Genomic DNA, 21,544 nt, shown 5'->3' on the forward strand with positions numbered 1-21,544 from the left:
AAGATGGTGTTTCACTGCAAAACATTTTCTTTCAAATCTGGTGTTACATGAAAGCTTTGTTAATTTTTAAAAACCATTCCAGCTGTTCTGTTCAGACAAGCACGATATACTTTACAGTAGGTTAAGTTCGTAGATAGATTAATAATAGTGAGTGTCAGTGAGCAGGAAAACAAATGGTGTATGTGATTGATACTGTTTTCTTTCACAGGGCAGGAATTTGATGTCAAAGCCAAATGTGTTATCAATGCTACAGGACCTTTCACAGACTCTGTGCGCAAAATGGATGATCAGGAAGTACCAAACATCTGTCAGCCAAGTGCAGGCGTGCATATTGTGATGCCTGGTTATTACAGGTAACGATATTCAAAGCCGAAACCATTTGTAACAATCTCTGACGGTGCCTGTAATAAATAAGCTTGCAGAGATGCATTTGTGGGTTTTACGGTAGTTTTGGATGAACAATTCTCTATTTATTTATTTATTTATCTATCTATCTATTTATTTATTTTTAAAAAGAGGATTCTGGCACTGTGCCTATTAGAAGAACAGTTTCACATATTCAGAAAATGCTGAGACCTTGTAGTTCTTAGTTAAAACTCACCAAGGCAGAACTTGTGCTGAAGCAGAAGGGTGTTTAGGCAAAGCATCTACAACAGACTTGTGAAAGGCACCTTTTTTGATAATGAGTTTGAGATGAGTGTGCTGACTGCTTGTTCACCCCCACCTTAAGAAAACAAAAAAGCATATGAAACCTTCCGGAGGGGTTGCCACCTTCATAAAAAAACTCTTGTCCTATTAAATACAAAGCTGTCTGTGCAATGACACTCTGCCACTATACCCTGCCACATTACGACTCCACTTGTAGCAAGTATGAATGCAGCACGTAAGCACTGTAATGAGTAGTTCAAAATAACATGATTAGATTCTGACACTGCGGTGGACACACACCCATGGTTGTTTTGGTGGAAAGGACTTGCCTCCCTCTGCTGCCCTTGTTGCAGAAGAGGTTCCCGTGGCACTCTGAGAGCGCTCTCTTTCCTTATTTGCTGTGCAGAACCAAATCCCTTTCTACCACATAAGCTATGTCAGTTGAAACTCAAATATTACCTTTGGTTTCTGAAGTCATTAGCATCCTAATGGAAATTCACATTTATAGACTTATCCCAATTCTGTTGATACAGTGCACTTTACAATAATGCCTTCCATATCATCATTGCACTCCTCTGTGAATATGAATTTAGACTTTCAGTGCACAACATGGTGGCTTTTGCTGGAGCTGTCCCAACAGGGCATGACCATAGACTGTAAAATCGAGGTGGTTTTGGCCTAGTGTAAGATCACTCTTGCATGCTGTTCCTTTTTTGGGTTTTGGTGTCTTTCCACATGAAAAATGGGAAAATGGCCTGATAGCAGCTGTAAAGCACTAGCAGCGTGGGGAAATGGGTTGTAATCCTGGTTTGCTCATATACTATGAGAAGGGCATGTGTGATTGATTTTATGGCCCTACAGCAAAAACATGTAAAGGTTTAAGACTTTGACTCACTTTGTAAATTCAAAGTTGAAGATGGCTTGATATGTATGAGGGCTCTAATTTATTTATTCTGTAATAACTTAATAATTTTAATTGGAATTACAGAGAATTCTTGTTCTCCTTGTTCCCCTGTGTATGTCAGCATGTGGGCATTACTTTTCTTGTAAAATAGTATCTACCCACATACTGCCTCCACAGAACAGCTGATTAGATAAAACTGTACTGAATTTCCTTGAAGTGGGATAGCTTAAACCAAGGAGCTGTCTGCTAAATAGAAAAGACTTGTGTTATTTAATCTTAGTTGTATCAGGTCTTCTGGTGCCAAGGAATATTCCTCAACAAACAAAGATTGTAATTTCAGTGTGTCCATTTGCCTTGTGGTAAATGTTTTATAGAATTTTGGCCCATGCTTACCCAAATGAACATTTTTTTAACAGGTAGAGGTTTTTATATATAAACATAGTTAAAGTTTTGTAAAACTGATGCTAACCTAATGCATTTGTTTCCCATGGGTTTCTTACTCATTTAGGTTCTTCCTTAATAGTCCCACTATTCCTCCTCCCATTAATTCTATTTTTAGTACGTGCATGTCTATTCTAGTAGCTATGCAAGTCTCTTTCACTCCCTATTGTTTAAGTATGTTATCTGCTAAAATGACAGGATTTTGGCTGCATTTGTTCAGATAGGCTTCCTGCCTGAAATGCGTCTATGAATGCAGTACTTTTTTCCCCTTCTTTCTGCCAAATTTCAGATGGTTTATGTCTGTCTTGAATTTTCCTCTCTGCTTTGCATTCCAGATTCCAGGTAAACTTGTGTGTTAAACCTTAGTTCTACTCTACGAAAAGATACTTTTTTGTTCTTTAACTGCATTTGTGGTGCTTTGGTCAAATGCTTCTTCAACTAGAGGTTTCCGTGTATCTGGTCTGCTCTGTAAAATGCCATATTTAATGTCTAGGAATGAACCATGTACTGACTTCAAGCTCAAGAGTTCAGATCTGTCCTTCAGCTGAATCATCTTGTCTAGTTCAGTAGTCTATAGCTTCTTACGTTCTATGTATACTTCAGTCATCTCTTTCCAAGATTTCTTCCTGATTTCTCATATGTTCGACATATATTGCCCAATTTAACTGCATTTTTTTTTAGGAAAGGAGGCTTTTTAAAAAGTAGTTGTTTTCAGTCAATTCTTAAATATCATACTCTTGCTTTATCGTTAGGCTGGGTACCTTGATGTTTGTTTTGCTGACAGTCACTTCAGAGCCATCTGTATTATACTCCAAGACCATTTGCTACTCTTATTTCCGTGTAAAGACATTAATTTATACCTCATATTAGAGTTTACAATCCTGAACTTACCCATGTTAGTAGTCTTTATAGTCTTTCAAAATTACTAGAGAAATCTTGCAATGGCTGATATTGCTGTAGCTCGCATCCATTCTGTAATCATAAGAATTCATGTCTTATAAAAATGTGTTGTTTCAGAATTATTCTTGGTGTGTAGTGGCATGACTCTAGAGACATTCCAGAACAGCCAGTATTTAGGTATTAGGATGCTTCTTTTTGATGGGAAGCACCTTATTTTACATTTGTTTTAGTGGCTCTTCAGTTATTTATATAAGATGAAACAAGCATAGTAATAGGAAATTGAGAGCGCTTACCAGGACAGCTGGTAGTCATTAATTCAGTAAGTTAATCATCACATGGAAAACTGTTTCATCCTTTCTTATCATTTGCTGTGTAATCTGATGGAAAACACTTAAGTCCATAGGTGTTGCAGTGAAGCTTAGTTTTAAGTCTTTACTTGTTTCTCTTCCTTATTTTTAACAGCTTTTACAAAATCACATTAGACATTTTCTCAAAGTACAACTTTTTTTAAGTTTTCTGAATATTCTGATACTGTATATTAAATCTCTAGTTTTCTCTGTCTCTAAATCAATAGCTTTTTCATTTTAAAAAGTAATCATTTGTCTGACGCGATTTACCTTTCACAAATCTGTGTTGACTTCCCCTATCAAATTGTACTTCTCCAACTGTATGCTTAAGCTGTCTATAAATATCATTTAAAAAAGTTCTAATATACATGCTATGTATAAAATTTTCAGCTTCTCTTCTAGCCTTTCCAGATATTGAAAACTTACCTTCAGTAATCAGTTCAGACTTCCTAAAAACAAAATATTCAGTGATTCAGCTTGTGGCTCTCTTGAATAGGTAATTGATATCCAAGCAGGTCTTTGTCTGCCTTCAGCTTATTCTGTTACTAGTTATTTGAGTCCATTGAATTATTCCCCTCTGATGGTCCTTACCACCACTGACATACCCCCCCATCCTCCTTCCATGTACCTCCTATAGCCTCCTTCCATTATCAGAAACAGATGCAAAACCTGAAGACTGCTAAACAGACTGCAAATGTTTTTACAAGGACTTCCAGCACCTGAAAGGGAAGTCCACATCTTTCCTTTGAATGAAAATGAACAAAAAAAGGGGCAACTTAAATGTTTTCATATATAAAAGCTGTTTACTTTGAAATGTCTATAGAAGCCTTTTGTTTTCTGAAATGTAAGCAGAGCTATTTAATAATTCATGAGGATAAATGGTTTTGTACCTGAGGATTATTTTTGGTTTTGATGTTATACCAGAAAACATTGATACATAAATTTTCCTGTACGAAGAATTACAGTTTTTTCTTCATTTTACTGAATCATTCTGTTTGTAGTACTGGCATAAACAAATGAAAAATCTCTGAATAGCAGTATCCAGTTAGTGTCTCTTTTGTCTTTTTTTTTTCCTCAAAACACGATTCCCCATTCAGGAATGCAAGAGCGGGGAGCATTCAGAGTATAATTCTTGGTCAGAATCCCTCAGGAGTCTGTGGGTGCTCATCCCTGTTGAAGTGGCAGGTGGTTAACAAACTCGGGCTGTGGTATCACTGGAAGTTTAGGGTTCAAATGTACTCATAATGCTTATGATTTCACTGTTGCTGTTCTCTTATTTTCTTTACTTTTTCTGTCCGTTGCTAACGCTCGCCCCCTCCTGCCCTACGTTCTTTGTGAATACAGGGTGTAGAAGTCATTGGGATTATGTATGTCTTTTGTCTTCTGTTTAGGGTGCAGATAATTGATAACTTGGGTTAATAATATTTCATCTTTAAATTTTCATGTGACATACCTAGATGCATCAAAACAGTACTGGGGTTCTGTGCTTACTTCTTCCATTTTATTGTGCATTCCATTTCAGCCTACCCTTTCCTTTGTGGCATAATATAGACGATTGTCCATTTTTTGATTAAAAGCAGTTGTTCATTTCTAATGAGTTTCAAGTAATTGTTTTAAAATTTTCAAATGTTTGTATTTGAAATTGCAATGAGCAAGATTTTCCAGAGTGAATGGAGATGTGACGTGCCAAAGGCCTGATGGCTCGATTTAAGGTTGTGGTCTACTAGCTTGCTTAGGAAATCAAATTGTAGTAAATCTGAGCATCACATTCAAGGGCCTTATTTCTCTCAGATCTTCTGGGACTACCATATAAAGTCAGGTCATGGCCACATGTGAAATCTCTGATTTTTTTTAAATTTTATTTATTTATTTTAAATAATTTGATCTAAGAACAAAGGTAATATTCTAATACCTTATCTGGGGTACCAGGTGTGCAAAACCAGAATCCCTGGATATGCCTGACCTGTTTTGAACCATGTCCCTTCTTTATTTCAGCCCTGATAATATGGGTCTGCTTGACCCAGCCACCAGTGATGGTAGAGTGATTTTCTTCCTGCCATGGGAGAAGATGACTATTGCAGGGACCACAGACAGCCCAACTGATGTCACTTCCCATCCCATACCAACAGAAGAAGATATAAACTTCATTTTGAATGAAGTGCGCAACTACCTTAGTGTTGATGTTGAAGGTAAACTTTTGTCAGCTGTTTTTCCCTGGGAAGGTACTGATGAGTCTGTGGCATTTCAGTTTGAGTAAGTGCTGTCTGTCTTCCGTTTTTTTTGTGACTCTGATAGCTATGGTTCTTGTGCATCTGGGAGTTTTTAAAACAGGTGGGTCACAAGTGTCATCATGAGCTATAAAATGATGCTTTGCCCGATATACCTGCACTACTTGGACTATTTAAATGCGAATCTGTTGACAGTTGCATGTTCAGATTTCACATACCTTTCACCTCCCTGGGGCTAGCTGTCCAGCTGCACGGCCAGGTCATTCTGGTCAAGGTTTGCAGGACTGGGACAGTTTGGTCATACATCAACACAAGTACATCAAGTGATTCACCTGTTTTTCTTAAAGGGAAAATTGTCCTGACTTTTCCCATGTCTTTGTTTTTATTTCCATTTTCTAGGCACTTTATTCTTAGAATTTACTTTTCTTGATATGGTGAATATCTGAAAATTGTCCTGACTTTTCCCATGTCTTTGTTTTTATTTCCATTTTCTAGGCACTTTATTCTTAGAATTTACTTTTCTTGATATGGTGAATATCTAATAGTGTCAGATTTCAGGGGGAGGGGAAAGTACAATGGGAAGAAAGGAGAGTTTATAAAAATTACTTGTTGATAGTTGTTGCCTTCGGTAGCTGAGCTGAAAACACATTTGTTGTAAGATGCTGGCCTGCTTTGACTCAATGCTGGTTTAAAGGAGAGATGTTTCTTTCCTTCATAGTGAGGATGGGTTTTATTTGATTATTCTGTGAAAGCATTTGTACTTTTGTATTTCTGTTGTAGTAGCAGCATTAAAATAAATCTGAAAAGCACTGGGTCAGTAACATTGCAACATTCTGCAACATTTAGGAAAACTTGCTGTCTGGAGGTTGGAAATGCTAGATTTTTCCTGAAGTGGATAATTGATGGCTTTGTATTGTGTGAAGTTCAAAAAAAGTCTTCAGGAAATGTACCTTGAGTTTCTTCAGCAGAAGTCGATAATAAGTAAGTGCAGTAGGCCAGACTGGTAGAGTTAAGAATGGGAATAAGATGGAGATTTTGCAAGTTATTTTACAGAAGTACATTATGAAGTGTTTAATTCTTTTGAATGAAACCTACCTAGGTGCACGCTGTTTTTCACATATGCAATTAGCAGTGTTTATAGATTGGTTGTTATTGAATTAACAACTGTGCTGGCCATATCAACTCACTGCAGACCTGCCTTTTTGCTGCCAGAGACAGTGCCAGGGTTATCAACTTACACAGGCTTGGATGTGTTCCAACTGTTTAATTATAGTGTCACGCATGCTGCTTTTTCTAGTTTCATTAGTTTATAAACGTAATATGGTATCTTATTTCTGTGATTAACACTTCATTTTGGCAGGTTAAACATGCTGGCAGAGCACCATTGATTTCTGAAATCTATTTGGTGTTCTTTGGGGGATATTTTTACACCCTTTTACTGATTTTCAATTACCATTTATTTGAAAGTTGTGTAACAAAAATATGCTCCAAAGACTTCAGTATAAAGTAAATCTGTCAATCTTAATATTGCAAATTTAATAAGCAACAAAATTAATTTCATTAAATTCTCTATTTGTCCAATGTTTTTTATATTTAAAAAGGTGACTTTTGGAGGCTATGGTATTTCTCTACAAATGGGAAGGGCTTTTGTGACTACTTGATGCCTTCAGGTTTTCTTCCTCCAAGTTTACTGAGAAGTCAGGGTTGGTCTTGGGGATATACCTGTAACTGGACAGGAAGCAGAAGAGTAGCACAGGGCAACAAAGTAGTAAATGGCCGTTAGGTCAGGCTTCTTGTGGAGTGGCATGGTGTTCCTGATGCAGCGATAAGGAGGAAGAGAAGGCAGGGCTGCAAGAGGCAGTTGTGTTAGGAGATGTGGACTTCTGTTGGGTGGTTTTGACAAGGCAGCTGGGCTCTCTTGGGTTGCTGTGCCGTGACAAGCGCTGGCGTAAGGGTACAAGCTTTGGGGATGTGCTACAGCCAGCCACAACCTTGCCAATAAATTTCCTCCATGTCTATCTGTGTAACTGCACTTATGATTAAAGCTGTGGATAAAGATGACCTGTCAAGAAGAAAACTTGGAAAAATAACCTACAAGCTAGAGGAAAACCTTTGAAGTCCTAAAAGCAAATGTTACACTCATGTGGAAAGAACTTTATTTTGATTTCTGAAATGTAATGTAAGGAGTTGGACTCAGTGGTACTTCCAACTTGAGATCTTCTGTGGTTCTGTATGACTGTCCTGTCAGCACAAGCAAACAAGGAGAAGACTTAGTGCTGGGGGCTCTGTGTTGTTTCTGTTAGGGTTTGTTTTTTGGGTTTGGGTTTTTTTTGAGCTGATCAGTGGATTTAGCAGTTGAATCTTTCTTGGTCAATCCATTCCCAGGATGTCTCTGTTTTGTTGGATTTTTAACCGTGTGAAAAACAGACCTTTCTGTCTCTGATATTGCTTTGGGCTAGAGAATATTACTGATACCAGCCAGGGCAGTGCTGTTTTTAATTCTGGAGCCCAGCTTATTCCATTACTTTGGAGAATCTTCTCCAGCTTGGTGAGTTGCTCAGCTAACAAGCATTGTGTGGTACAGTCCTTGTTTCACAGCAGGTATCTACTCGGAGGCAATGCCACAAGGACCGTGGGAGGGATAGGAGATAATAATACCCATCAGTTCCTGGCTGACTTTGGCTGATCTTTGGTTCTGGACAGTGAGAAGAGGAGACGTGTTGGCAGCATGGAGTGGCATTCGTCCTCTGGTCACAGACCCCAACTCCAAAGACACACAGTCAATATCCCGGAATCATGTTGTTACAATTAGCGATAGTGGCCTTGTCACGATAGCAGGTACTGGAAATTCTCTTTGAGGTATAGCTTTGTTGGGCTTTCCCAGTGTATTTTATTCAAAACTTTTCTTGTTACAGGTTAATCCTTCATGTACCTATGACTAGATAATGATCTGTCAGTGGTAGCATGACTGGCTCTTTAGAGCAAGTCTAGTAATGAAGATGTGAAATATATATTGTACATACTGCCTTTGTATTCTTCTTGCATTCCGCAAATAAAGAAGTAAATGTGTGGTTACAGGTGGGAAGTGGACAACCTACCGTGCCATGGCACAGGATGCCATCGATGCAGCTGTTCAGGCACATGATCTGAAGGCAGGTTCCAGTAAAACTATTAGACTGCAGCTACAAGGGGCTGAGGACTGGAGTCCCACTCTCTACATTAGGCTGGTCCAAGACTATGGACTTGAAAGTGAGGTGAGTCATGGTGTCTGTTGATGCTCTGATGTTTCTGTGTTGGAGGGTTTTGTTTTTCCACTAAATTTAATATCAGCATAACTTGTACAAAGGTCTGTTGAACCTAATAAGAGCTTATTATCTGGCTGGGGCAAAGATAGTTTTAACAAAAATACATTTTAGTAATTGTTCTTCTTTTCTTCCCTTTTCCCTTCCTCCTAATCTTGACTATTTCCTGCTTTAAAATGTTCTGACATGCTGGGGTCTGTCGTCTTGGAGCCCAACAAAAGCTATACCTCAGATGTGATCACAGCGTAGCAGAAGAGCGGAGCATCATTGGTCACAGTTGCATTGATACATATGCAGTGGTGTCAGTGCTGATCTAACCCATTCACAGCAAAAATAGTTTCTTCCCACACAATCAAAATCTAATAACTTCTTCAGCCTGTTTCTTATTGCTGATAAGAGAATTGACAAGAAAAACATGTATATTTGTTATTCTTTCAGAAGCATATTGAATTTGTTTTGAACTCCATAGGTGGCTCAGCATCTAGCTTCAACCTATGGTGACAAGGCTTTTGAAGTGGCCAAAATAGCCCAAGTTACAGGAAAGAGATGGCCTATTGTTGGGAAGCGTCTTGTGTCAGAATTTCCTTATATTGAAGCTGAGGTACGTGGAAAAACTATATAATGTTCTTTGATTCTCTTCTTGGGATAAACAGGTTCTAGAGCAGGTCAGTCTTGCTCTGGAAAACCTCTCTATAAGCCCTTTCCTTTGGTGAGGTCCAGAATTTTTTTCTGTTCTTGTTTCTTCTCTTCCCTGAAGCATGCTTTATTTTTATGTTTATATACACACATATTTAATATATATAATTAAATATTTATAACTAAATAATGTTTATTTTTTTATTTCATATATACATGTTTGATGCCAGATGCATTTTATAAAATGTTTCAAGGAAAAGGGAGCTTTTCAAGCCCTGCTCTTGGCTGGGTGTGAAGTAGTTACAGAAAGTTCATTTTGTATAGCCAGCCCACCAGAGTGGTTTGTGACACTAAGCATAATTTCTGACAATGTCTGTCTACTTTCTCATCTGCATTTTTTTCCCCTTTGTCTTACTGTTCTAGGTTGTCTATGGTGTTAAAGAGTATGCCCGCACGGCAGTGGATATGATTTCCCGACGTACTCGTTTGGCCTTTCTGAATGTTCAGGCTGCAGAGGAAGCCCTGCCAAGAATCGTAGATATAATGGGGAAAGAACTTCACTGGAGTGAGCAGAAAAAAGAGGTACAAAGGGCCTTTTTCATCTGAAACTGTTTTGTTTTTCTTAAGTAGTTTCCATGTTAACGATCTAAATCAGTTGAATAGAAAACTTCAAGTGATGCTTTCTCCCTGACAGGATGATTCACTTGGTGTATTTCATTAGAAAGACTTTATCAAAATAGCTGTGAAATGAGTTGGTATTGGCTGGGGGGTGGAGGGGAAAGTGAAATCTGTATCCTGTTGTTCCCCAGCTTTAAAAACGAAAGCAGACTTCGCATTGCTATCCAATTCCTGTTCAAATATTTTGTTTACTGGTACTTTTCAACAGATCTGCCTCAGAAAAGGAGGATCTTGTAATCCATGTCACTCCTTTTTGTCTGCTGTGACTTTTGAAAAGTTATGATACTGAGTTTGCACCATCTCTGGCCTAAATCAATGTTTAAGGTCATTGTTAGCTTCCTTTGCCCCCAGTGGGTCTTCGCTTAGACATACCGCATGGGACTCATCTCTCTTTTACTTTCAGTGTACTCGTCTCTCTTTTACTTTCAGTGTACTCGTCTCTCTTTTACTTTCAGTGTACTCGTCTCTCTTTTACTTTCAGTGTACTCGTCTCTCTTTTACTTTCAGTGTACTCGTCTCTCTTTTACTTTCAGTGTCGTAACAGGTTGTCTCTCTCTGAGCTGGTTGCTGTGTATGCCTGCTTTGTAGTAAACAAACTTCATTCAGATGACTTACCCTAATGAAGGCATCTGCTGTGCGTGCACTGAATTGCACCCTACAGCCCTGTTTAGATCTCCAGAAACTGCCAGGAGTACCTTGGATAACTAGCTTAGATGTAGACATCCCACTTACTGACATGAATCTTGCTCCTTCTGAGCTATTACATCATGTAAGTTACCGATTATCACTTCTTTCTGTTGTCATAAAAAGATAAATGCCCAGAATACTGGAGGCTGCGCTTGCAATGCTGTTAAGAGCATGACGGAGGAAAGGCAGCGCAAGGAGTGCTGTACCCTAACGGAACATGTGGTTCAGGGCTTCTTTGATTCAGAAGCAAACACAACCTGTGAATGCTTACCTAGCTCTTCCACTCCAAAGGGGATGGGAAGTTTCCATTGGACTGTTCCTGAAACCTTTTAGCCAGTTAGAATTTTGATTAACATTCTGGAAGGAGCTCATTAGAATCCTGCTAGCCAGGGGACCTGCTGTGATCCTAAAGCCTTCCCACAGGAATGCATAAAGAAAGGGATACCATTGTGTCACAGATGTGACCTGTGTTGCTGGCATGCATGTATGCTGAGCAACCTCATAGTCAGAGGTGTTTGAAGTTAGATGTGTCTCACCCATACCCAATGAGATTTGCTGATAGAACAATTGACTGTGTTATAGCTATATCAGTTCTTCCATAACAATAGATTAGAAAATGGGAAGCTTGCAAAGCAAAGAATTTGAAACCAGCACGATGTTAAAGTTGCATGGACAGCCTTAATTCCAACAGCCTGTAGCTGGGTAGTTCGGCACCCATTCTCACGGTAACCTGCTGGAAGAACAATTAGCAAATACTGTGTGCACTTGTAAGTTACAAAGCCGCCTGTGGCTTGTGTGGGCTTACTAATGCTAGCAAGGCAGCCTCTGCATTCTCTGAATGTCAGCTGAGGTTTCTTTTGGAAAAGTCTCCTTTTCTTTCAAAAGAAGCTAGACCACCTTAATTATTGAGCATCCCTTCTGTAACCAGTCTCGGGCCATTTTGAAGTGCTACTTTTCTACAGCATGGGCTATATTTCAGCTTGACGGACGAGGCAATTCAATGCCTATCCAGAAGAGCATTCTTTTAGTAAGACCATTAAATAAATCTCTGTTGGTTTGGGACTTTAAGGCTAATTTGTGTGCTTATATTGAAGTATGTAAGAGTAGTCTGGTATAGTTTAGTTGGTCTCCTAATATGCCTTCACGAACAAGTCCTTGCTAGATGAAGTGGCTTACGTGTACGTGCCTAGGAATCTTTTACTGCTACTGCTGCTGTTACTTAGCATGCTTACTCTTGTTTGTTAACTGCAGCGCACACCATTTAATATTGTTGTCCATGTGACAGATGCTTGATCACTCTTAGAACCCTATTTGGTATACTCATTGCTGTAGAAAGAACTGCGTTTGACAGTACTTCATATATGTCAGTTCTTTATCACTTATTAAAAAACCTGGCTATGGAAGGCCTCGCGCTGAACTTTCAGGTAATAAATTAATTTCATTACCATCAGGAAAACTAGTTCAAAACATAAAGAACTTGCCTGGTGTTGAGCCAGTATTTTTTTCCCCCTGATTTTAGACAGGTAAGTGAAACATTCTGCTAAGATATGAGCTCTGATTCAAATGGCATTTTGTGGGCCTGACTTGCAAGTGCCATTCTTCATGAAATAGGTAGAAGTACCATTTGTGACTGAAGGCGTGGTATGGTCCTAAAAGCTTTTACACAGTAATTAGAAGTCTTAACTAGACTTGGTAACTCTTTTCAAGATTAAAAATTGCCTAAGCCTAATTTATTTTTTTAATACTTTTCAGCTACCATCTGCTTAATTTTTGGACTTTAGTTAAGTTCTAGTTAAGTGGAAGAATCTAAGAAACACTACATTAAAAATAATTGTGTAAGAACTTGCTATTCCTGAGATATACAGTTTTTCTTTTTTTGTTGCAGGAAGAACTTGAAGCTGCTAAAAAATTTCTCTATTATGAAATGGGCTACAAAGTAAAATCGGATCAATTAACAGACAGTTCTGAAATCAGTCTACTGCCTTCAGATATTGAAAGGTAAGTAAAGTAAAAAAGATCCCTGTGCTGCTAGGAATTCATACCTGTCATTCTTCTGAGTGCAGTTTTTCCCACTGATAATCCTTACCTTGCAGGTACAAGAAGCGATTCCACATGTTTGACAAGGACAAGAAAGGGTTTATTACTATACTGGATGTACAGCGTGTCTTGGAGGTAACGTTTCCTCGTGCTCTTTTAGTTTCCTTTTTAAGCCTCTTATCTGAATTTCAGAGTGGGGCATAAATAGTGCTGAACAATCCAGTTGACATACTTCTGTGCTTTTATTTTGTCTAGAGCATCAGTGTGCAAATTGCTGAAAATACACTTCATGATATTCTAAATGAAGTAGATCTGAACAAAAATGGACAGGTTGAACTCAATGAGTTTTTGCAGGTAGGTGTTTCTTTTTTACAAGATAAGCTGTAACTTTAATGAACAAAGGCATAAGTATTTTGTTTCCACACACACATGCTCTTTGCTGAAGGGCTGGGTTGTAGACTATGTGAGTGTTACTTGGGTAAATGCTGGAATATTCATGCTATTTGCCAGATCACAAGATAAGTGACACACAGAGCCATCGTCAAGCAACTTTGAAATTCAGCTTTTTTTTTTTTCTTGTACAGAAACAATGGGACCCAAAGAACAGGTCCAATTTACAAAGTACAGACCTGAATTTGGCTTTTTTAATACAGAAATGCTGTTTAAATATATTCAATATGTTAGAATTGTCCATTGGAAGGTATATGGCACAGCTATGCAACTGGCACTTATCTGGGTCTTTTAAGTGATTAGAGTTTCTAAACTATTTTGATTATTTTAAAGAATGAGCTTGTAGTTAAAGCACATCCAGTCAATATAATCCCATTTTAATTCCTGGATTGGCTAACATTATCTCAGTTTGTATGGAAGACATTACGTTGACAACCACACATCTACTTTTTGCAGGATTTTAAAATAAAATTAAGGGTGCTACTGAAATGTTTGTTTGCCCAGCTCCTCTTGCATGTGCAGCTTGCCCGCCAGCCTTGTTTTTGTAGACCCTTTCTTGGTGTGGTATTTCAAGTGCCTGCCATGTCTTTCCTGCATGGTGGCAATGATGAATGCCGAACATGAGATAAATTAATGCTGGGGATTTTGGTCAATGTCAGCCCTTTCTTCACTGTGTCAAGTTAAACAAACAAGATCAAGGCAAAGGAAATGGTAATTGTCTCTCTCGAGATGAGCTGTAGATAAGAGCAGCATTGTTGAATCTAAATGCAGAAAATTTTCACAGGTTGTGTCCAGCATTAGAAAAAAGGACTATTTATTTGCCTAAAATGCAGCAATTTAGCTGGGTAAATGAAATGCAGTTGGGGCAAGAGGAAAAAAATACCCCGACTAAACCATGGGGAGGAAAGAAGAAACAATGGCTTTGGGAGTTTGTGCTTACGTATTCAAATATAAAAGAAAATCGCAGCTGTTTTTCTGGCTATTGAAAAGGGTCTCTGTCTTAGATCCCTTTGCATGTGAAAACTTTTCATTGATGGGGGGGGGAACCCACCGTTTATTGTAAGGGCTGTGTTAAACTACAGTTTGGTTAGTTTGGATACCTTGTTGTTAAGAAGCTGAAACAACTAGTAATTATGTCTTCTGTGGATTTTTGGTGGCTTTCTGGAGTTTTTGCTTTACTGTGCTGAACCGTCTCATTAGGGGTTGCCTGCCCTGAGTCATAATATCTGTAAAACATAAAAGGCAAGTCACTGTTTTGGTGTAGTTTCACAATTACTTTTGTAAAACTGTGTAACTCTGTGGCTTCTTCTGTACATTTCACAATGCAGTCTAAATATTTAACATTAGTGATTGGCCCTGCAGTAATGATCACTTGTGCCTATGCACCTCTTTCCCGTAGAGGCAGAGAGCAGCACATGGGGAGCTGCTGCGTAGCCAAGTGCTAAGGAGAAGCGTGGTAATAACATTAACAGGAGGTTGCCATGGAAGGAACAAAATACATTAAATGTTTGTTTAATTTTTTTTTTAATGGATCTGTTAAGTCAGTTCCCAATACTTTTGTGTTTGCTTTCTGAAAACTTTCAAGTAATTGCATTTTACCGCAGAATGCTTGTGGAAAGCCATGTGCAAATATTTGTGGACGTTTATATTAGAATATAGGAACACGTTGTACCAGGGTGGCTGCATAGCTCTCCAGGTGGGAGCAGGGCAACGCCAAGGGCTTTCATTTGGCCAACTGCAGATTGCCAATGTAACTCAAATAATGGTCTTGTGAGGACTGGTCCCAGCAGACACCGTGTTTCACCGGCTTACAGGTGTTTCACACAGAGAAAGTGGACTGCATTGATCAGCATTTAATACAAACAGGTCGTTCCACCGCAGCAGGGAGGCAGAGCGCTGACAGCGCTGAGGAGCGTGCGGAGCTGTCTTACTGCAGTGACTCTTTTTCCAGAGACTTGCACACAGAAGCCTAGTGCTGTTGTCATTTATGCTTAAGAAACGAGGGGGACCTTGGGAATTAGTTTTGGTACATAAATGCACCACCCCCCCATGTTAAATCAGGAGGAAGCTTGTTTCCCAACCTGACGGACCCTTGTACCAGAAACTCTTGCTTTCATGGCAGTGCCAGAGGATCAGCCATCTTTTTTGTGGTCGCTTCCACACAGCGCACGCAGTGTAGTCCGACCGGACACACTGGTAGTCAGGTGTGTTGTCAAGCGGGGTGAATGGGTGTGCGAGCAGTGCCTCTCCTCGTAGGGCCTCCCGTCCGTGTGTAGGGATTGCTCTGGAAGCGGGAAGGGAGCCAAGGGAGAACGCCAAGCCCAAGCAATGGTCAGCTTCCCTTGCTGGCAGTAGCTACTGCTGTTGCTGTTGGGTTTCTCCTTCCCAGCTCTGTCATCTGTCCTGCCTCGGGGCTGCACAGGGTAGTCAAAGCTCCTTTAAAACACAGGGAGGTTTTGCCATCCTCAGCTGGGTCTGTAAAGCACGGGGGTCCCTTCTCTCCCTTTCCCCTCCCTGGCACTTGTTCCTGCTTTGACAGGGTTGATGCCACATTTGCATAGGTCCAGCTGCAGATCTAATGAATAGGTTTTCCTATAGAGGGAAAGAAATCTGAAGGATTCTTAGCACTCAGTGGGAGTAAGAAATTGCATTTTCTAAGTGCCGATTGCTTTCCATAGTAGTCTTTGACAAGCTGACTGCATGTAATTTCAAGTCTAATGCTTGCTTTATCCATGGGATAAAAAAGAATTAACTAAAATCTTAGCACTAGTGTGTATTCGTTAAGATAGAGCTGAGTCCAGTTTCCAGGACTTAAAGGCAAATTAGTTTTAAAAGTCTATAAAGGAATTTGGATTTGAAAGAATTGTGGAAGTCAAGTACACTATCCCTACAAAGAAGGGCAAATGAGGAAGGTGTATGGTCTGGGGTCAATGGTAGGTGAGGAATGGTGTTCTGTTAGTTACATCTTTCAGGTTTGTTTTGTTTTTTTAAAAAAAAGCAACACCCCCCCCTCCCCAAAACAACAACAAAACAACAAAAACCACCCCACCCCCCCCTCCCCAAGCCTGTGCAGTTACATGGGTTATCCTGCATTCTTAAATGTCACTGAAAAAAAGCTGGTGTTGCTGGTTGCCTGCACCGTCGCTTCCAAGTGGATCATATTTAGTACTTCTGCTCTTCCTGCCACCCATGCCTGGCCAAAACTTTCACTGATATTTCTGGAAAATGTAAATGAGCTTTGAGGTGAGTCTTTGAAACCGTACAGCAGTTTTGTTTTATGTATGGAAAAATCAGTTCTGTATATTCATTAACACTTGCTAATGGCTCACGGAGAAAGTAATTAACTCTGTCATTGTTTAGACTGGAAGTGTGCCAGTGTCCACCGCTGGTGGCCCATGGGCAGGACAGCCAGCAGTTCCACTCCGCCTCGTGCGGAGGAGGGAGTAGCACCGAGCTGGTGTCTGTGCCCCCTAAGCCTTGTCAGCGGAGGGCTGGTGCGGTGCCTGCTCAGGGACTGCTGTTGGTTGTGGGTTTGGTCCAGTTACCCCGTGTCCCTCTGGCTGCTTCCTGAGGCCTGGCCATCAGGGGCTGTACCTTCTACCTTCATTCTTTGTCTTGCAAATGAGTTAACGGGATGCTCTCCCTCTCCTACCTTAAGCTCATGAGTGCCATTCAGAAGGGCCACGTGTCTGGAAGCCGGCTGGCTGTGCTGATGAAGACTGCCGAGGAGAATCTGCGCCAGCGGATGGTGATTCCGGTGGACCGGAGTGGTGGCGGACTGTGAGTTCAAACACGATGTCTGCTCCCAGCTGCAGCTGGTGGAGCCACATAGCTGCGTCCCTGCTGAAAAACATTCCAGTGCTTCTGACTGTCCTTGTGTGTCCGAGATGACCAGTATCAGTCCATCGGTGTAGCTCTTTACAAAAATACGTTGGTGCATTTGTTTTTATTATTAATGGTTTTCTGTGCAGCTCTTAATACTCCAGTATGTGGCCTTTTTGATTGGATATTCTTTAGATGGGTTTATTAACAAGAGTTCAGGAATACGGTCTAGAAAGATTTGGATGCACGCACAAGCACGTGTGCAGATACTGCCTTGTTCATTAACTTTTATATCACCATTACCTTTAACAACAATGATGCTCAGAAAGTGAATCCTGCCTTTAAATGTGAAAAAACGTGTTTAGTATTTAAAAGCTGCTGATCTGTCCTCTTCAGCAAAGAGAAAGCGAGGGAAGGCTGATGTTTTGGATTGAAGATGGTATCACAGAAGGAACAAAACTGACGCTTCCTGAGGTAGTGATTACGGTGAGGAACTGTCATGAGCCTTCTGTAGGTGGTTGGTTTTGCTGTTTCGAGTGCTCTGTTATTTCAGTGGTACCAGTACTTGGCCAGACAAAAATATCAGCAGTATGAAACTGGAAAACTGCAAGACATCTTGATTAATCACCCAAGCTCATAATTTAGTTAAAAGCTAGGGGAGACAGCTTTCTTTTCTCCCATCTTAATAAAAATAAGCTTCCCTTAATAAATAGCGTTGTCTAGCAGGTGGTGTTCTGTGCTGTAAAGGGCTTCATACTGTTTCAAGTTTTGGACAAACACTGGTTATATGTAGAAGGTGGCAGGTTTTGACAGTGTGACAGTCTTAATTGTTTGTTTAAAAATGCTCAGCCACAACGTGAAACAAAATGAAATGTTTTTTGCATTCCACTAACTTTTCTGTAAAAGCAAAAGGGCTATTTTTCAGCAGATCAATTTAAAAAAAAAATAAATAAATTAGGACCACTCACTTGAGCTGTTTCCAACAATGTTGTATGTGGCTATTTGCCTTTCTGTTGTTAGACTGACTAGGTTTGAGGTCAGATGGAATATTTCTGCTTAATATAGAACAAGGAAGGGAAAAATGTAAGAATAGTTTATTGATGAATTTGTTGTTCTATTCTAGTATTTCAGTGTAAATACCAATATACCACTCAAACCAAGCTTCAGTTCCAAAATGTCAGAATTTATACTTGTGTAAAATCTGATCTATTTTAACTGATATCACCACTTTCACTAATGGAAAAGAACAATACAGGAATGAACACCAAGGATTACTTTGATATTTTAAAAGGGGAAATTATTACATACACAAAATGGAGATGCTGAGGAGCGTTAGTATGTCGCATAGTAAGTGCAGATGTTGTGTTTGTCTGAGGAGGTGAGTCCTTTTAAAAAAAATTATTTAAAATTCATGTGTTTAAAAATAGCAGATAAAAAAAATGGGCAAGCCTCATTTAAAATCCAGTACTGGTTATATTTCTGTCAGTCCAAAAAATTGGTAAAATCTGGAGGGAAGGAGATTGTCTTGGGTAAAATGCCTTTCAGATAGTTTCTGCATATTAATTTTTTTTTTTTTTTGATGCTGCCTTGTACCAAAATGCAGAGATTGTTAAAAGGTTGTGGCTTTTCTGCTTCAAGTCCTGTGCTAGTGAGGCACAGGTGAATAAGGAGTTAGAACATTCGACCGTGTGAGAATTTTTTTATGAACAAAGGGGTTTTTTTCTGTGGTCCTCTAAACTTTTCTTTTTGAAATATGTTCCAGTATATTCAGGTTAAGTTTGTAGTGTTTGACACAGCTTCGTATTTCTAAAACCCTTTTCAGATAAGAACACGGTAACAGATTTTACATACGCTGCAGAATTGGAGGGAAGTGAATGTACAATACACAGGTTATTTTGGTTCAGTGAGCAAGGTAGGGAGGGAAAGGGGCTAGGATTTTATGATTCACAATAATTAAAGGAGAAAAAAAAATAAAAGTAATGAGACCTTTTCCAGGCTACATAAGGAAGAATATTTACAATATTTAACATCTTTTGTACGGTTTAAAGAGAAATTCTCCACTCTATAAATGGCACTGTTAAGAATTAATAATACAAGTTTACCTGTAAAGCCAGGATTTTCTGCTTTGTACCCAAAGTATACTCTTTGTTCTCTTGTTTTAGTAATGCTGCATACAGAATGTGACTTTGTGATATTCATGGCTATATGTGTGTCCTCCGATACGAATTTGCTTTGCATCTCAGGCACTTTACTGTCATGCTTCTCGGCTCTTTTGTATGGCACAGCAAGATCTTGTATGACTACCTTGTGTAACAAGAGAAGATTGCACGTGTTACTTAAAACAGCTAAATCTATGCATGGAAAAAATCTAGAAGTATTTATTTATCACCTCACATCTGTTTTCAGGAGTGATGGCTTTGTTGTTTGGGGTGGGGGTTTTTTTGGGGTTTTTTTGTTTGTTTGTTTTTGTGAATGTACTGTAGAAAGAGTTGTAAAATGTCACTGTTTTCCATTGTTCTGATCCTAGGTGGAAAAAACAGTAATGTAATTTTTTTTTTTTTTTTTTTTTAAGATGGGAGTTGGATTTCCGGATGGGGGGGGTTGATTTTTTGTCCTAAATAATCTGCACGCCTTGGGGGCAGGGGATGCATATACATGCAGCGTGTTTATGTGTGTACAAATATATCTATATATGTACACGCATGTATACACACCGCAAGTTTTACGTGTGGCACTTACATATTTTGTCAGGTTACTGTTCTAGACTGAACTGTTAAATACTGTGTTTGAGGCTGGGTTGTCATTTTTATAACTGTCTTGGTGTTTTACTGCCGTTATTTATTACTTTTGATATACAGAATGAGCCGCATGCATTTATAGAGCAATAAGAAGATGTATTTAATGTGCCTTGTTTTTAACAGAGTAAGAACTGAAAGCATGAATCAATAAAACTGATTAAAAATGGTCCCTTCACTGGCAGTTTGTTATGGCAGTTACAAAAATAACTTTGATTAGCCTTGAAAAAGTTTATTTTTAAAGGAAAAATGTTCAGATAGATGTTTTGTAGTAAACATAATTTTATCCATGCTTTCCCATTTTAGCTCAGAATTTAATACTTCGTAGTTTAAAAGTGAAAATTAGGAGTTAATACAGCACTTAGCATTCTTGGGATGTAGGAACTGTGTGCGTTCGCTGGTGACATGCAGGGTAAGGCATTCTGCAGCCATCTCATACTAAAATTACAGCCAGCCAATTGGCCTGGATTTTGTGTGTGTGTGGGAGAAATGCCAGTCGCAAGTGTTCCTTTGCACACTGATGAATTTTATCATAACTAAAATCAATAGAAATGAATGGAAGAGATTTCGTAATCCATTTTGATCATTTTACATGTCAAGTTAGTCCAGGGTTGCCATGTGTTGATAAATGTTCTGACAGGAAAAATGCTATATATTTTCATTGTCAGTAAATCAGTAAAGCTGTTATCAGTTTTAACACATTTTTTATAATCTACATATTATTTTATAGGTTTTAATTTACACTTGTAATAAGGATATTCTACAACTGCGATGTAGCTATACTGAGTATGGGGGTTGTGTACGTGCGGCCAGAGTAGCTCCCCTCAGCGTGTCCCCCCCAGAAATAAACAGGATGGAAACCTCCCAAGTATAATCACAAAGATTATGAATTTTATCTAATCTGTGGTGTGTAAGCAATATGTCAGAAAACGTTTGCTACAGTCATCTTTGTCCCAAATACTTCGCAGCACTAAAATTGCCTTGGGTCATGATCCTGAATTTGCTACTCGAGGCAGAACTGAAATGAATAGGAGTTTTTCTAGAACAGTGTTTTGGGGCTGGGTTCCCTGGCTTTGCACCATTTCTCCACTGAACGTTCAAAAATTCAGATTTATTGCAACTTATGTTCACTTGCGCTTTGCAGCCTGTTTTAGAAATATGATACGGAATATCATAGCAACATTAATATTTAAGCATTGGTGCCTGAGCTGGGTGTTTCCCGTGTCAGATATGAACTGATTGCATCTGTTGAGGAGAGAAAACCATCTTCAGTGGGGATGAATCTTTGCTGCTAAGTAAGTGCTGTTTGTCCTCACTGAAAAAGAAGGGTTTTCAGATTTGTAGGTGTATTTGCGTCAAGGGTTTACTCCTCGTTCCCCCATTTCACCAGCCCCCCATTCTTGCATGCCTGTACCCTGACACAGGAGCACTGGCTGCACAAAGCATGTGCAGGGCTGCTGTGGCTGGAGATTACAGGCTGCGTTTCAGAATCGATACTTTCTTCACTCGGAAGATGCCGCTGATGCAGGCATGTGCTGGGATCATTTCGCCTCTTCTTATTTTGCAAATAGAGGCAGAGATTAAATTTTGCTCCCCTGAGCAAGCCTTTAGCCTGCTGTTTTGGGGGTGGGGCAGGGTGTTTGGTGGGGTTTTTTTGTTGTTTGTTTTT

The 21,544-nt window shown here is 39.4% G+C and overlaps 1 protein-coding gene across 2 annotated transcripts in view; it reads left to right on the top strand.

The window, feature by feature from the left end:
- Positions 1-20,045, top strand: part of GPD2 (glycerol-3-phosphate dehydrogenase 2) — a 64,313-nt gene extending 44,268 nt beyond the window's left edge. For both annotated transcript variants that reach the window (XM_056349649.1, XM_056349650.1), the window contains exons 8-17: positions 209-353; positions 5,236-5,429; positions 8,172-8,306; positions 8,547-8,722; positions 9,240-9,371; positions 9,830-9,988; positions 12,657-12,769; positions 12,865-12,943; positions 13,064-13,162; positions 16,917-20,045. In XM_056349649.1, coding sequence (XP_056205624.1) covers positions 209-353; positions 5,236-5,429; positions 8,172-8,306; positions 8,547-8,722; positions 9,240-9,371; positions 9,830-9,988; positions 12,657-12,769; positions 12,865-12,943; positions 13,064-13,162; positions 16,917-17,042 — 1,358 coding nt within the window. In that variant the 3' untranslated portion in view covers positions 17,043-20,045. The remainder of the gene's footprint in view (positions 1-208; positions 354-5,235; positions 5,430-8,171; positions 8,307-8,546; positions 8,723-9,239; positions 9,372-9,829; positions 9,989-12,656; positions 12,770-12,864; positions 12,944-13,063; positions 13,163-16,916) is intronic.
- Positions 20,046-21,544: the final 1,499 nt, after the last annotated feature.

The sequence above is a fragment of the Falco biarmicus genome, chromosome 8 (assembly GCF_023638135.1).
Source record: "Falco biarmicus isolate bFalBia1 chromosome 8, bFalBia1.pri, whole genome shotgun sequence".
NCBI classification, from domain to species: domain Eukaryota; kingdom Metazoa; phylum Chordata; class Aves; order Falconiformes; family Falconidae; genus Falco; species Falco biarmicus.